At 39.2% G+C, this 14,919-nt stretch overlaps 1 protein-coding gene across 1 annotated transcript in view; it reads left to right on the top strand.

Moving 5' to 3' along the window:
- Window positions 1-14,919, top strand: part of LOC139765996 (dynein axonemal heavy chain 7-like) — a 178,548-nt gene that overhangs the window by 118,023 nt on the left and 45,606 nt on the right. The window contains 4 exon segments of the mRNA XM_071694035.1: window positions 7,630-7,784; window positions 9,481-9,711; window positions 11,358-11,583; window positions 11,794-11,929. Coding sequence (XP_071550136.1) covers window positions 7,630-7,784; window positions 9,481-9,711; window positions 11,358-11,583; window positions 11,794-11,929 — 748 coding nt within the window.

The following is a 14,919-nucleotide window of genomic DNA, read 5'->3' as shown; positions in this document are numbered from 1 at the left end:
GATCACACTGTAGAGGAAATAGGGAATAATTATAAAAACACTGTACTCAAAATTGAAAATAAACATATTCGACGAATTATGAAGAGAACTTCCAACATTTCAAAACCATCATGCATGAATAGGAGAATAGAAGGACTTATTTGACAAAAGAAGAAAACATGTAAGAAATTCAGATCAATGGGAACTGATGAAAATCACTATGAGTTAATCAGAATCCAAAGAGAGTATAAGAAGGTCATAAGACAATGTGAGGAAGAAAAAAGAATTTCCTTGAAAGATGAGAATAATTCTAAGGAATTCTTTGAATATATAAGACAAAGGAAGACAGTAAAAGAAGAAATTGGACCAAAGGAAGGCAGTAAAAGAAGGAATTGGACCATTATGAAATGAACATGACACAGTAACTACTGATGAGAAGGAAATGTCTACCATACTAAATTATTTCTTTAACTTCATATTCAAGATTGAAGAGACATCTCGAATACTGCAACCAATGAAAATGTTTCAGGGATTTGATGAATAAGAGTTGAAGGTTGGAAAGATAGAGCTCTAAAGTACTTAATACCTGGACCAATTAAATCCTAACAAATCCAATGGCCCAGATAACTTGCTCCAAAAGTTTTAAAAGAAGTCAGGAGACAGCTGATATAGCCTGTAGCAAAAAATTCAACAAAAGTCTTTCAGATAGTCAGGTGCCAACTGACTGGAAGCTAGCAAATGTTACTCCTATGTATAAGAAAGGAGACAAAAATTGTGCCTTGAACTATCGCCCAATTAGCCTTACGTCAGTTTGGAAAAATAATGCAATATAAAATTGTCATGTTTCTAGAACATGAAATTATATTGGACAACCAACACAGTTTCTGCAATAAAAATCCTGCATGAAAGAATTTGCTGGAATTTTTTAATGTTGTTCATCAGAATTAGGACAAAAAAGTAACATCTGATGTAGTATATTAAGATTTCCAAAAGGCTTTCAGTTAAGTAGCTCACAAGCAACTTTTACATAAACTCAAAGCATATGGAATTGGTAAAGAATTCTATACCTGGATCAGAGACTGGCTTACTGGAAGAAAGCAGCATGTAGTACTAAACAGTGAAACCTCAGATTGGCTAGACGTAACAAGTGGTGTGCTACAGGGGTTGGTCCTTGGCCCAATTTTCTTCACAATATACATTAATGCCCTAGAACTCAGTCTCACATCTAAGATCTCCAAATTAGCTGATACTAAAGTAGGAGGTAGAGCTGTAAATGGGCTTGACTGTGAAATGGTTCTAAGAGAGTTTAACTCACTAGCAGAGTGGTCAGACAGATGGCAAATGAAGTTTAATGTAGACAAGTGTAAAGTTATGCATTTTAGAGACAAAAATATATGTCTCAACTACAAACTATTCAGAAACTTTCTAACTAAAATAACTGAAAAAAAGGACCTTGGAGTTGTCATTAGCATCAATCTGAAGTGCACTAAACAGTGTCAAGCAGCAAGTAATAAAGGCAACCAAATGTTAGGTTTCATAGCCAAGGACATAGGTTACAAGACACCAGAAACAATTCTCACACTTTATGATTCTCTAGTAAGACCACACCTTGAATATGTAGTCCAGTTTTGGTTCCCAACTATAAAAGAGATGAGGAAAAATTAGAGCAAGTACAAAGATGCATGACAAAATTGAACCCATCCCTTAGAGATCTGGCATATGAAGAGAGGCTAAAACAATTTGATCTTTTATCCCATAAAAAATGTAGACTTCGCAACAACTTAATCCAAGTGCTGAAAATTATGAACAAGTTCGTTAAAGTAAAATACAAGGAAATATGGTTACCAGGACAAATGGAATAAAACTCAAAGCTAAAGTATTTAGTATGGACATCGGAAAAAGCTTCTTCTTCTTTAGGTGTGCTGAGCAGTGGAATGCATTACTGGCAGACATAGTGAATGCTAAGACTATAAATACCTTCAAAAGTTGTTTAGACAAACATTTTATAAATCCAGGTATGCTTTGAGAAAAATGCCAGAAATAAACTGTATAAACAAAAGTGGTAACAGGGACAGTAGAAGGCTGATGGGCAGCAGTGAGGAGTTGGTGAGCTTCAAAAACTACTGAGTGGAATTACATTTTCTTGTCAACTTTAGCTTTTCTTTTCCAGACAACCTGGTCATGGGCCAACCAGGCCTCTGTTGTCTGTCTTTCTCATGTAAATTCAGTGGACTTTTGATTTCATGAAATTTCAGTCACTCTGGAACACTGTAATTTCCCTTATGATGTGATCTTTTTATTCTTTGTTAATCAGTGTAATATGTAATATTTTTAATAAATAATGTTAAAAAAAAATCCCAGACATTAAAGTTCGTCCTAAATCCACGCAGAGGTACTTTTCCCTGCAGAGGAGGCCAGTAAACAATTGAAATTAGAGAGCCCCATTGTCCTTGAAAATGTTGTAGTAGTATATCATAAAAAATCTGTGATTAAATTAGCCTTCTGCCCTCAAGACAATGATCACCTAAGATAAATCACTGCTTGCCACTATCTTGTGTTGGAAGAAGGTTTATACCGCATGCCCAAGTCCAGATGTACATGCCAGGATACAACCAGCTTCTTGCTCTTCAACCTCAAATTACTTTAAAGGAAATTGTAGATGAAAAGAAGGTTAAAAGGGACAGGAAAGAAAAGCAGTGCTTATTCATTGGTGTCCTTTGTTAGAAGAAATAAGTATTCATGAGTTTAAAGATTTGTCTTTTTCATAACAGGAATCTATCAGTGAGCAAGAGAGATAACAACATAGCTCAATGGAAACTGCCAGAAAAACCTCCAACTTCACAGTGAAATAAAGTCATTAGCATTGGGTTAGGAAGAGATGCCTGACAGATCTCAAGTGCCAAGAAGGGAGTGTCTTCCCAATCCTGAATCAGTAGCAATGGAGAGAAGTGCTGGCAGAGCTTCACATCCCTCTTTCATTTAAGTCTTCTGATAAGAGTTTCCTCAGATAGGCTAGAGCGTAAGCTGCCTGTTTGATGTTGATGGTATAGGTGACTCTGGTAAGCTGAGCCTGAAAGAAGTTTTTGATATGGTTGTCAGTATTTCTGCCAAGGAAGGAAAGCATAGGAAAATAAAAAGATGATCTCCAGAATGGTCAACTGTAGAATTCACACATTTTCTCAAAGTAATTAGGAGACAGAAACTGTAATGTATGTCCCTTCTTTTTAGGAGGTAATAGTAATGCCCTTGTTTACATAGTTTGTCGTTCAGTTCTTGGTGAGAACAATTTTCGGTTAGAGTGAATACTCATCCAGTTCATATTGTGATGAAGTTGGGGAGGCTTGTTTTGTGGGACAAGGTATGTAACCAAATTGTTCATCCTTCTGTGACAGAAGTGTTGATAAACAGTCTTGTGGATTAAGACTTTGGTAGTACTTGATTATTTTTCCTCTTTTCTCAGAGTATTATACCTTTTTAGGGCAACTTCCAAGTTTTATAAGGACTTTTGCTTATCACAGAGGCCTTCAACATCAAATGAAAATATGATTGTAAATAAGATGAAAAGCCAGTGCATGTTGTTGAGGGAATAAGGAACTCAGTAGTTTGCCTGTTGTTGACTACTAAAGTCAGTGCCACAGTCATTGGCAAGGGGTTCCTAAAGTGGAGATTTGTAGTAATCTAACCATGGTTATGGAAAAAGGAAACAAGGAATTGAAGTCAGTGCCATCTGTTTTGCTGAAGGTTGACTTACTACTGAGAGGTGATCTGTAAGTGTCTTAGACACTCTCTGTCATCTGTGCTGGTGTTAGATCCAACTTGTCTGGTTCACTAGAAAACCTCAAGCCTTGGGAAACAAAAGCACTTTGTTATGTTTTTATGAGACTTGCATTCATCTTCTGACAAAGTGATGATGAAGAGATTGTCTATACATAACAGAATGGTTACCCTTGTAAGAGAACTAAGGGATTAAGAATGAAGTTACACTCTTGGACAAAACTGTTGGGAGCATGGCATGGTTTGAAAGGCTTGGCTGCAATCTGTCACCCCAAACAATGTTTACTTTCCAGGAAAATATCAAAATGACCCATTTTGCTAAATGAATGTTGCTCATCCTGTACTGCTGCAGTGAAGTTAGATTTATTTAGATTGAAGTAGTTGAAAATCATACTTTTCATGGATGAGTCCTTTTCTGCTCTGTCAGAGATTATTCATGTACACATCAGCTTTCTCACTGATTCAGTGACTTGCTTTTGGGTTGTTACTGATGTAGCTAGTGAAGAACTTTTTTCCCATTCCTGTCTGAGTTGCAGGCCCAGCCCCAGTAACTAAGCAGAAGGACCCTATAATTGCAAATGAATTATAGACATTTTTGATATTATTGAGTCCATCATGTTGAGTCTTATATTTTTTTTTTTTTTTTTTTTTTATACTTTGTCGCTGTCTCCCGCGTCTGCGAGGTAGCGCAAGGAAACAGACGAAAGAAATGGCCCAACCCCCCCCCCCCCCCATACACATGTACATACACATGTCCACACACGTGTATACATACCTACACAGCTTTCCATGGTCCACCCCAGACGCCTCACATGCCTTGATTCACTCCACTGACAGCACGTCAACCCCTGTATACCACATCGCTCCAATTCACTCTATTCCTTGCCCTCCTTACACCCTCCTGCATGTTCAGGCCCCGATCACACAAAATCTTTTTCACTCCATCTTTCCACCTCCAATTTGGTCTCCCTCTTCTCCTCGTTCCCTCCACCTCCGACACATATATCCTCTTGGTCAATCTTTCCTCACTCATTCTCTCCATGTGCCCAAACCATTTCAAAACACCCTCTTCTGCTCTCTCAACCACGCTCTTTTTATTTCCACACATCTCTCTTACCCTTACGTTACTTACTCGATCAAACCACCTCACACCACACATTGTCCTCAAACATCTCATTTCCAGCACATCCATCCTCCTGCGCACAACTCTATCCATAGCCCACGCCTCGCAACCATACAACATTGTTGGAACCACTATTCCTTCAAACATACCCATTTTTGCTTTCCGAGATAATGTTCTCGACTTCCACACATTTTTCAAGGCTCCCAAAATTTTCGCCCCCTCCCCCACCCTATGATCCACTTCCGCTTCCATGGTTCCATCCGCTGACAGATCCACTCCCAGATATCTAAAACACTTCACTTCCTCCAGTTTTTCTCCATTCAAACTTACCTCCCAATTGACTTGACCCTCAACCCTACTGTACCTAATAACCTTGCTCTTATTCACATTTACTCTTAACTTTCTTCTTCCACACACTTTACCAAACTCAGTCACCAGCTTCTGCAGTTTCTCACATGAATCAGCCACCAGCGCTGTATCATCAGCGAACAACAACTGACTCACTTCCCAGGCTCTCTCATCCCCAACAGACTTCATACTTGCCCCTCTTTCCAGGACTCTTGCATTCACCTCCCTAACAACCCCATCCATAAACAAATTAAACAACCATGGAGACATCACACACCCCTGCCGCAAACCTACATTCACTGAGAACCAATCACTTTCCTCTCTTCCTGATAGAGAATATATCATCCTCTTGAGAGTTGTAGGATGAACAAAGCTTCATTGATTTAGGCTAATGCGGTTTTGAGGACTGCCAGAAATAAAGTTAGTTACAGCTTCCTCAAGATGCACTGGATGTGTACTTCCCTGTTGTTCAAGAAGATACTGGGTAAAGGTTAAATTTCTATTTCTACTTCTTGTGAACAGAAAGACTTAGTAAGGTTTTGCTCTTTAGTTGGTCCTTGAAAGAAGTGAAGAAAACTTAGTGACAGTCTTGTGACTTGAATCTAGTTAACAGTTTAGGTTTTGATTTGAAATACTTTTACAGCAAGGAACTTTTCAGCTTCTTTGGTTGTCTGTGTTAAGGTTCAGTTAAGTCAAATTACAGCTAGGACGTTCCTTAAGCAGCGTAGGCCTTAGATTCTAGGGTCTCATAAACAGAATGTTTGACAATTAGCCTCACATCCTTCAGAGCTTTCTGGAATTTCTTAGCTGACCATTTCCATGATAATAGGCCTTGTTGGTCCAATTCATCCAAAAGCCTTAATCAGGCCCCCCACAGCAGTACTTGAAACTTTCTCAACCAGAATGAGAGAGCAAGGTTGGGAATGAACCATACTGTTAGCACTGCTTGAAAGGTTGTAGATGTTTTGGCATAGCTGATTAGAAGATTGTACCCTAAAACCTGCTGAAAGTAAAAGGGAGACATCTTGGGTCTCCAGCAGGATGATGCTGATATTGAATAAACACCCTTATGTCAAATACTGTGTGCTTTAGAGACAAGAATGATGGGAGACTTCATTCCAACCGTCAAATTTTTAAATCATATGGATAATGTGGTCGTGAACCATTCTTTGAACAGAGTAAAGAGGGATCAGCAAGAGGTAATAGCATGATACTTTTCAGAACAAGTAGAGTATTAAATAGTTTAATGGAATAAGCTAAGTAATGAAGCCGTGAATACAGACAGTATTTGGAAGATTAAAAAAAATGTATGATATTAGAGTCCAAGATATGGGGTGCCATGAATCTAGTAATTCCTCCCTGTACTGTACAAATAGGTTATTATATTACCATCCACCAATATGTCTATATTTTGGTTTTGCTGTGCAAAATGATAAGTTGATCATTGCTTATATACATTAGAAAAGACTTACATCTCAGTTAGAAAAACAACTAAGACAGCTATGTTTCTGAAATTTATTCTTACTTTCATGGCTTTATCTTTTCAGGGTTTAATCCCGTTTTTTTCTTTTTATCTCTCCCAACATCCTGCTGAGACTGAATCTCACCACTCATCATTTTTAACATCTCTGCTGTGGTCTACTTATCCTTCATGTATCTTCTGCTGCACTTTGTGTATCTTCTGCTGCACTGCTATATATATTTTGACCAAGCTATCATCTGCCGTTCTGCTTGACCATTCCATTCTAAAAGACATCCATAAATCTTTCTAGTAACTTCAAACCGCATTACTCTCTCAAAACTTTATTCTGTATTTATCTGTCCTCCTAATTCCATTCATACTGCAGACATTTTCCACTTTTACTCCTCTTAATTTTCACTTATCCTCATATATATACAATTGAGTTCCACCTCCATGCATCTGCACTGGGACATGTTCTTCCTCATGTAAGGTTATTATGCATTCTGCAGTTAAATTTTTCCCATTCACCAGACCTCTGAGTGCACAATTTTTCACTCATGTACAACTCTGCACTCAACTTCAGCTTTCCCACTACCATCTTTACTAAACTTTGCTCCAAAATATTAAATTCATCCATGGCTTCCACTTCACCATGCAAACTAATCTTGCAAAGTAGTTTCCCCTCTCTTTCAGAATTTAACATCTCACTCTTGTTTACATTAATGTTTGGCATCCTCCTCCTCTGAATTGACTGTCAAAATTGCAGTTGTTTTTTTGGATATTTAATGGAAAGTGATCACCGCATAAGTACCGAATATGCAAATTTTTTAAGACAAATAGAAGCTGTATTTGGAGTAAATACTAGCAGTTTCCTGCTGACTTACTTTAACCTACAGTATGTCATTACCCTTAAGGCACTAACCAAGTTTCTTTTTACCTACAGAGGCAGTAGAATCCCTTAACACCCTGAAGCCTGCAGACATCACAGTTGTGAAAAGCATGAAAAATCCACCACATGCCATCAAGCTTGTCATGGCTGCAGTTTGTGTAATGCTGGAAATCAAACCCGAAAAGCTGAAAAACAGCAGTGTTAAAGTGGTAATGTTCTTGTTGGATCATACAGTCATAAGAAATTATGTGTTGTAATTTTTACAGTTGTATAATATTATTTTCCTTCAATGTCTTCTGATGATTTTTTTCTTGTGACTTTAGACCACACTTGTTTGGTAGATGGGTCTGTAGTTTAGGGAGACTGGCTCATGGTTTCAGCATGAATTCTCAATCACTCTTTGTTCATATAAACATGACATTTGCCCATTTCCAAACCTTTACAACTTTGCCTTCCTCTGATGTCCATTTGAACAATATTTCAAGTGGCTACCAAGCGTTTCTGCTCATTCTTTCCATACATATGGGGAGACTTTGCCACCATGAACCTTGTATGGGTCTAGATGTTTTAATAGCCTCATTATGTCATTTCTATCATTGTATGTGATTTTCAAGACTTCTTCCACATCCCACTTTGCCAAGGTTGGAACAATAATGTCCTCCACTGTAAAAGCCCTTTTCAAGTTATCATTCATCTCCTTATATATATCCTCATCATCTTCAGTAGTTGTTCCCTCTGAATCCACTAGCCTAATAAGATACTCTTTTAGGCAATAATTTGTTTCTAATGAAATAAAAAAGTACTGAATTGTTTTTTACATTATCTGCAGTGCTGTCTTTAAAGTTTCTCTGCTCTTGTCTCCTTTTTTTGTGATCCTATTTCTTTCTTTTTTATATCTTTCATATGCTGGTTAGCTACAACATTTATATCTCCTCAAAGTACTTCTTTAAGCTCTTTTGCTTTCTGGCATCCTCTTTTGAACTGTGCTCCTCACTTTTTCACCTTTCTCTTCTGTTTGTATCCAATGGAGTGTATGTTCTGACCTTTTCATCGTATTTTTTACATAACCATTTGAAATACTCATTTATACTTTTATTATAGAATGCCCTCTCTCAGTGCTCTCAAAAAATGTGATCAGCTTTATATAGTTGCCTCAGTTATATATACACTGTTTGGGTACTGTCCTCCCTCTGATCTTTTGTCTTCATTAGTCACAAAGTCAAAATCCAGCAGTACTAGATGACTTTTTTCTGTTGATGCTTCATATTTGATATGTTCTGTTTTTGTGTTGTTGAATGTGTTGTACTGTATTGTATGTTCCATGATATGCTATTACAGGATATTCTCCTGTATACATTATAGGAACTTGTCTCCATGACTCTTTCTTCCTCCATGAGAGTTTAAGTTTTTCTGAGTAATTCCTTGTAAATGACATTCTCCATTATCAGGACTTTACCATCACTGAGGTGGGAGTGTCTTGATGCTTCCTTGACAGTCCTGATTGCTCCCTCATTGTTATTAATGTATATCTGGTCTAGATCACCTCAGTTCATGTTCTGAATGTTGAAAACTAACTTTTTGTTTTCAAAGGATAGTCTCTGTTAACACCTTTATTATGCAAGCTTTTTCAAAGCCAATAGTCCCACATAAAAAAAGGAAAAGTCCTTTATAGAATATTTTTGTATTATATATCATTGAAGAAAATACACTGCTATTAAAGTAGTCACTAATATAAATGCTGTATTTTATTTTCAGAAATCCCTCAGTGCTTCCAGTGTATTATATATCATTCACTTTGTCATACATTACACAGTAGTTCTTCATTGTTATAACCATTTTCATATGCCAGTCTTAGTATGATTCTATATTCACAGACTAAAATGAACTTACTACCTTCTCTACCAGTCATTTGATTATTGGGGTCCGAGCAAACGTCTGTTGGGAGACATGACTTTCCTGCAGCAGCTAAGGGACTATGATAAGGATAACATCCCTGACGCGGTCATGGACAAGATTAACAAGGATTATGTTCGCCTCCCAGAGTTTGATCCAGCATCAGTGGCTAAGGCATCAAGTGCTGCTGAAGGTCTGTGCAAATGGGTCCGTGCCATGGCATCTTACAATGCAATAGCTAAGGTGAGCCTTGTAGATCAGCCAGTGATACTGCAATAGCATTAGCTTTAGCTTTTTAGTAAATCATTCATTGTTTCATAATTGTTTTATTTAGAAGCAGTTTGCAGTATATGTTTCATCTAGATAGATTTGTTTGTGGAGGGAAAAAGAGAATGGGGAGACCAAATTGGAAATGGAAGAATGGAGTGAAAAAGATTTTGAGTGATTGGGACCTGAACATGCAGAAGGGTAAAAGGCGTGAAAGGAATAGAGTGAATTGGAACAATGTGGTATACTAGGGTCAAAGTGCTGTTACTGGATTGAACTAGGGCACGTGAAACATCCCAGGTGAACCATGGAAAGGTGTGTGGGACCTGGATGTGGATAGGGAGATGTGGTTTCAGTGCATTACACATGACAGCTTGTGTGTGGATGTGAGCAGATGTGGCCTCTCTTTGTGCTTGCTGGCACTACCCCTCTGATGCAGGGGATGGCATTCTGTTTGCTGTGGTGTGGGGTGGTGCCAGGAATGGATGAAGGTGAGCAATTATGAATATGTACATGTGTATATATGTATATGCATGCATATGTGTAGGTATATATATGTATATGTACATGTACATGTACGTGTATGTACATATATGTACATATATATATGTATGTATATGCAGGAGGGTGAAAGGTGGGCAAGGAATTGAGTGAATTGGATCGATGTGGTATACCGGGGTTGACGTGCTGTCAGCGGATTGAATCAGGGCATGTGAAGTGTCTGGGGTAAACCATGGAAAGTTCTGTGGGGCCTGGATGTGGAAAGGGAGCTGTGGTTTCGGGCATTATTTGCATGACAGCTAGAGACTGAGTGTGAACGAATGGGGCCTTTGTTGTCTTTTCCTAGTGCTACCTCGCACACATGAGGGGGGAGGGGGATGTTATTCCATGTGTGGCGAGGTGGCGATGGGAATGAATAAAGGCAGACAGTGTGAATTGTGTGCATGTGTATATATGTATGTGTCTGTGTGTGTGTATATATATATATATGTGTACATTGAGATGTATGGGTATGTATATTTGCGTGTGTGGATGTGTATGTATATACATGTGTATGGGGGTGGTTGGGCCATTTCTTTCATCTGTTTCCTTGCGCTACCTCGCAAATGCGGGAGACAGCGACAAAGCAAAATAAATGAATAGACATAAATAAATATATGTATTTGAGTAGATGTGTCTTTCTTCATCTGTTTCCTGGGGCTTCCTCACCAACAAGGGAAACAGCAATTAAATATGATTTTTCTCTCAATTCATATGTATATTTTTTAGGGTGAGGATACTAATCACAGGCGATGTTTGTACTTATGTTTTGGAATGTATAGCATTCTACAGTAAATGTAAACTTCATAGAGGAAATTGTTTTATTGAGTATAGCAATTATAATGATTGATTATTGGAATTATGTGAGTGGATGCAGCCTTTCTTCATTTATTCTTTGCCATACCTCACTAATGCAGGTAAAGGTGATTAAGTACTCTGAAAAAAAGAAATTATTTCTACAGTACTACAAAATCAGTGACCATAAATATTTTGGAACAATGGTAAAATGTTAAGCTCAAAAGCAGATACCTATGATTGCTCCAACTCTTCCTTGTAATGCACTGTACTTTATCTTGATTCAGGTTGTAGCACCCAAGAGGGAACGTTTGTCAGAGGCAGAGGCTGAAGTGGATGCCCTTATGTCTGTGCTAGAGACCAAGAGAGGGCAGCTCAGAGAACTTGAAGAGAAGCTTGAGGTACTTCAGCGTCGTTTCTCACTTTCTTGTCGTGAGAAGGAAAATCTAGAGACGGAACAGAAACTCTGTGCACTCAAATTAGAAAGAGCAAAAAACTTATAAGTAAGCATGAGTGGTAACTTAAACTTATATGATTACTTAAAGTCACTTTATTCTTTTCAGACTGAATATTTGTAAATTGTTTCTTGGATTAGTGAGGAGACACTAGAAACAGACAAAGAAATGGCTTCATTTACTTACATCCATGAGATGAGGAACATTTTAAGTGATACAATAGATCCTGACATAAATGTCCGTGTGGTTATGTTATTGTGTAATACAGGTGGGCTGGGTGGAGAACAGACGCGCTGGGAGGGTGCAGCTGAGACAGCTTCTTCAGACTTGGTCCGTCTGCCTGGAGACACTTTACTGGCTGCTGCATCACTAGCTTACTTACCACCACACCCACCAGATGTTAGGTTGGTGCTGTTTATGATTCATGTTGCATATGAGATACTCATACTCCTTTCTAGTTGTTTCCATTGTACCATATAATATGTCAAGTTTACTTTTCAGTCAGTGATATGAATAATTGTCTTTGTTGTATATATTTCTAGAACTTGGAAAAGGTAGTAAAAGTGAACATGAAAAATGGATCTCATCAGCATAGTTACCAAGCTGTTTGTCACAACTGTGACTGATTATTTTACAAATATTAATGAATGGAGAAAAACTGGAGGAAGTGAAGTGTTTCAGATATCTGGGAGTGGATTTGGCAGCAGATGGAACCATGGAAGTGGAAGTGAATCATAAGGTGGGGGAGGGGGCGAAAGTTCTGGGAGCGTCGAAGAATGTGTGGAAGTCGAGAACATTATCTCAGAAAGCAAAAATGGGTATGTTTGAAGGAATGGTGGTTCCAACAATGTTATATGGTTGCGAGGCATTGGCTATGGAGAGAGTTGTGCGGAGGAGGGTGGATGTGCTGGAAATGAGATGTCTGATGACAATATGTGGTGTGAGATGGTTTGATCGAGTTAGTAATAATAGGGAAAGAGAGATGTGTGGTAATAAAAAGAGTGTGGTTGAGAGAGCAGAAGAAGGTGTTTTGAAATGGTTTGGTCACATGGAGAGAATGAGTGAGGAAAGATTGACTAAGAGGATATATGTGTCAGAGGTGGAGGGAACGAGGAGAAGCGGGAGACCAAATTGGAGGTGGAAAGATGGAGTTAAAAAGATTTTGAGTGATTGGGGCCTGAACATGCAGGAGAGTGAAAGGCATGCAAGGAATAGAGTGAATTGGAACGATGTGGTATACCGGGGTCTATGTGCTGCCAGTGGATTGAACCAGGGCATGTGAAGCGTCTGGGGTAAACCATGGAAAGTTTTGTGGGGCCTGGATGTGGAAAGGGAGCTGTGGTTTTGGTGCATTATTATATGACAGCCAGAGACTGAGTGTGAATGAAAGTGGCCTTTGTTGTCTTTTCCTAGCGCTACCTTGCGCACATTTGAGGGGAGAGGGTGGTTATTTCATGTGTGGTGGGGTGGCGATGGGAATGAATAAAGGCAGACAGTATGAATTGTTTTTTTTTTTTTTGCTTTGTCGCTGTCTCCCGCGTTTGCGAGGTAGCGCAAGGAAACAGACGAAAGAAATGGCCCAACCCACCCCCATACACATGTATATACATACGTCCACACACGCAAATATACATACCTACACAGCTTTCCATGGTTCACCCCAGACGCTTCACATGCCCTGATTCAATCCACTGACAGCACGTCAACCCCGGTATACCACATCGATCCAATTCACTCTATTCCTTGCCCTCCTTTCACCCTCCTGCATGTTCAGGCCCCGATCACACAAAATCTTTTTCACTCCATCTTTCCACCTCCAATTTGGTCTCCCACTTCTCCTCGTTCCCTCCACCTCCGACACATATATCCTCTTGGTCAATCTTTCCTCACTCATTCTCTCCATGTGCCCAAACCATTTCAAAACACCCTCTTCTGCTCTCTCAACCACGCTCTTTTTATTTCCACACATCTCTCTTACCCTTACGTTACTTACTCGATCAAACCACCTCACACCACACATTGTCCTCAAACATCTCATTTCCAGCACATCCATCCTCCTGCGCACAACTCTATCCATAGCCCACGCCTCACAACCATACAACATTGTTGGAACCACTATTCCTTCAAACATACCCATTTTTGCTTTCCTAGATAATGTTCTTGACTTCCACACATTCTTCAAGGCTCCCAGGATTTTCGCCCCCTCCCCCACCCTATGATCTACTTCCGCCTCCATGGTTCCATCCGCTGCCAGATCCACTCCCAGATATCTAAAACACTCTACTTCCTCCAGTTTTTCTCCATTCAAACTTACCTCCCAATTGACTTGACTGTACCTAATTACCTTGCTCTTATTCACATTTACTCTTAGCTTTCTTCTTTCACACACTTTACCAAACTCAGTCACCAGCTTCTGCAGTTTCTCACATGAATCAGCCACCAGCGCTGTATCATCAGCGAACAACAACTGACTCACTTCCCAAGCTCTCTCATCTCCAACAGACTTCATACTTGCCCCTCTTTCCAAAACTCTTGCATTTACCTCCCTAACAACCCCATCCATAAACAAATTAAACAACCATGGAGACATCACACACCCCTGCCGCAAACCTACATTCACTGAGAACCAATCACTTTCCTCTCTTCCTACACGTACACATGCCTTACATCCTCGATAAAAACTTTTCACTGCTTCTAACAACTTTCCTCCCACACCATATATTCTTAATACCTTCCACAGAGCATCTCTATCAACTCTATCATATGCCTTCTCCAGATCCATAAATGCTACATACAAATCCATTTGCTTTTCTAAGTATTTCTCACATACATTCTTCAAAGCAAACACCTGATCCACACATCCTCTACTACTTCTGAAACCACACTGCTCTTCCCCAATCTGATGCTCTGTACATGCCTTCACCCTCTCAATCAATACCCTCCCATATAATTTACCAGGAATACTCAACAAACTTATACCTCTGTAATTTGAGCACTCACTCTTATCCCCTTTGCCTTTGTACAATGGCACTATGCACGCATTCCGCCAATCCTTAGGCACCTCACCATGAGTCATACATACATTAAATAACCTTACCAATCAGTCAATAATACAGTCACCCCCTTTTTTAATAAATTCCACTGCAATACCATCCAAACCTGCTGCCTTGCCAGCTTTCATCTTCTGCAAAGCTTTTACTACCTCTTCTCTGTTTACCAAATCATTTTCCCTAACCCTCTCACTTTGCACACCACCTCGACCAAAACACCCTATATCTGCCACTCTATCATCAAACACATTCAACAAACCTTCAAAATACTCACTCCATCTCCTTCTCACATCACCACTACTTGTTATCACCTCCCCATTTGCGCCCTTCACTGAAGTTCCCAT

This window comes from Panulirus ornatus, chromosome 56 (genome assembly GCF_036320965.1).
Source record: "Panulirus ornatus isolate Po-2019 chromosome 56, ASM3632096v1, whole genome shotgun sequence".
Taxonomy (NCBI): domain Eukaryota; kingdom Metazoa; phylum Arthropoda; class Malacostraca; order Decapoda; family Palinuridae; genus Panulirus; species Panulirus ornatus.
This window is presented reverse-complemented; position numbering and strand designations above follow the sequence as displayed.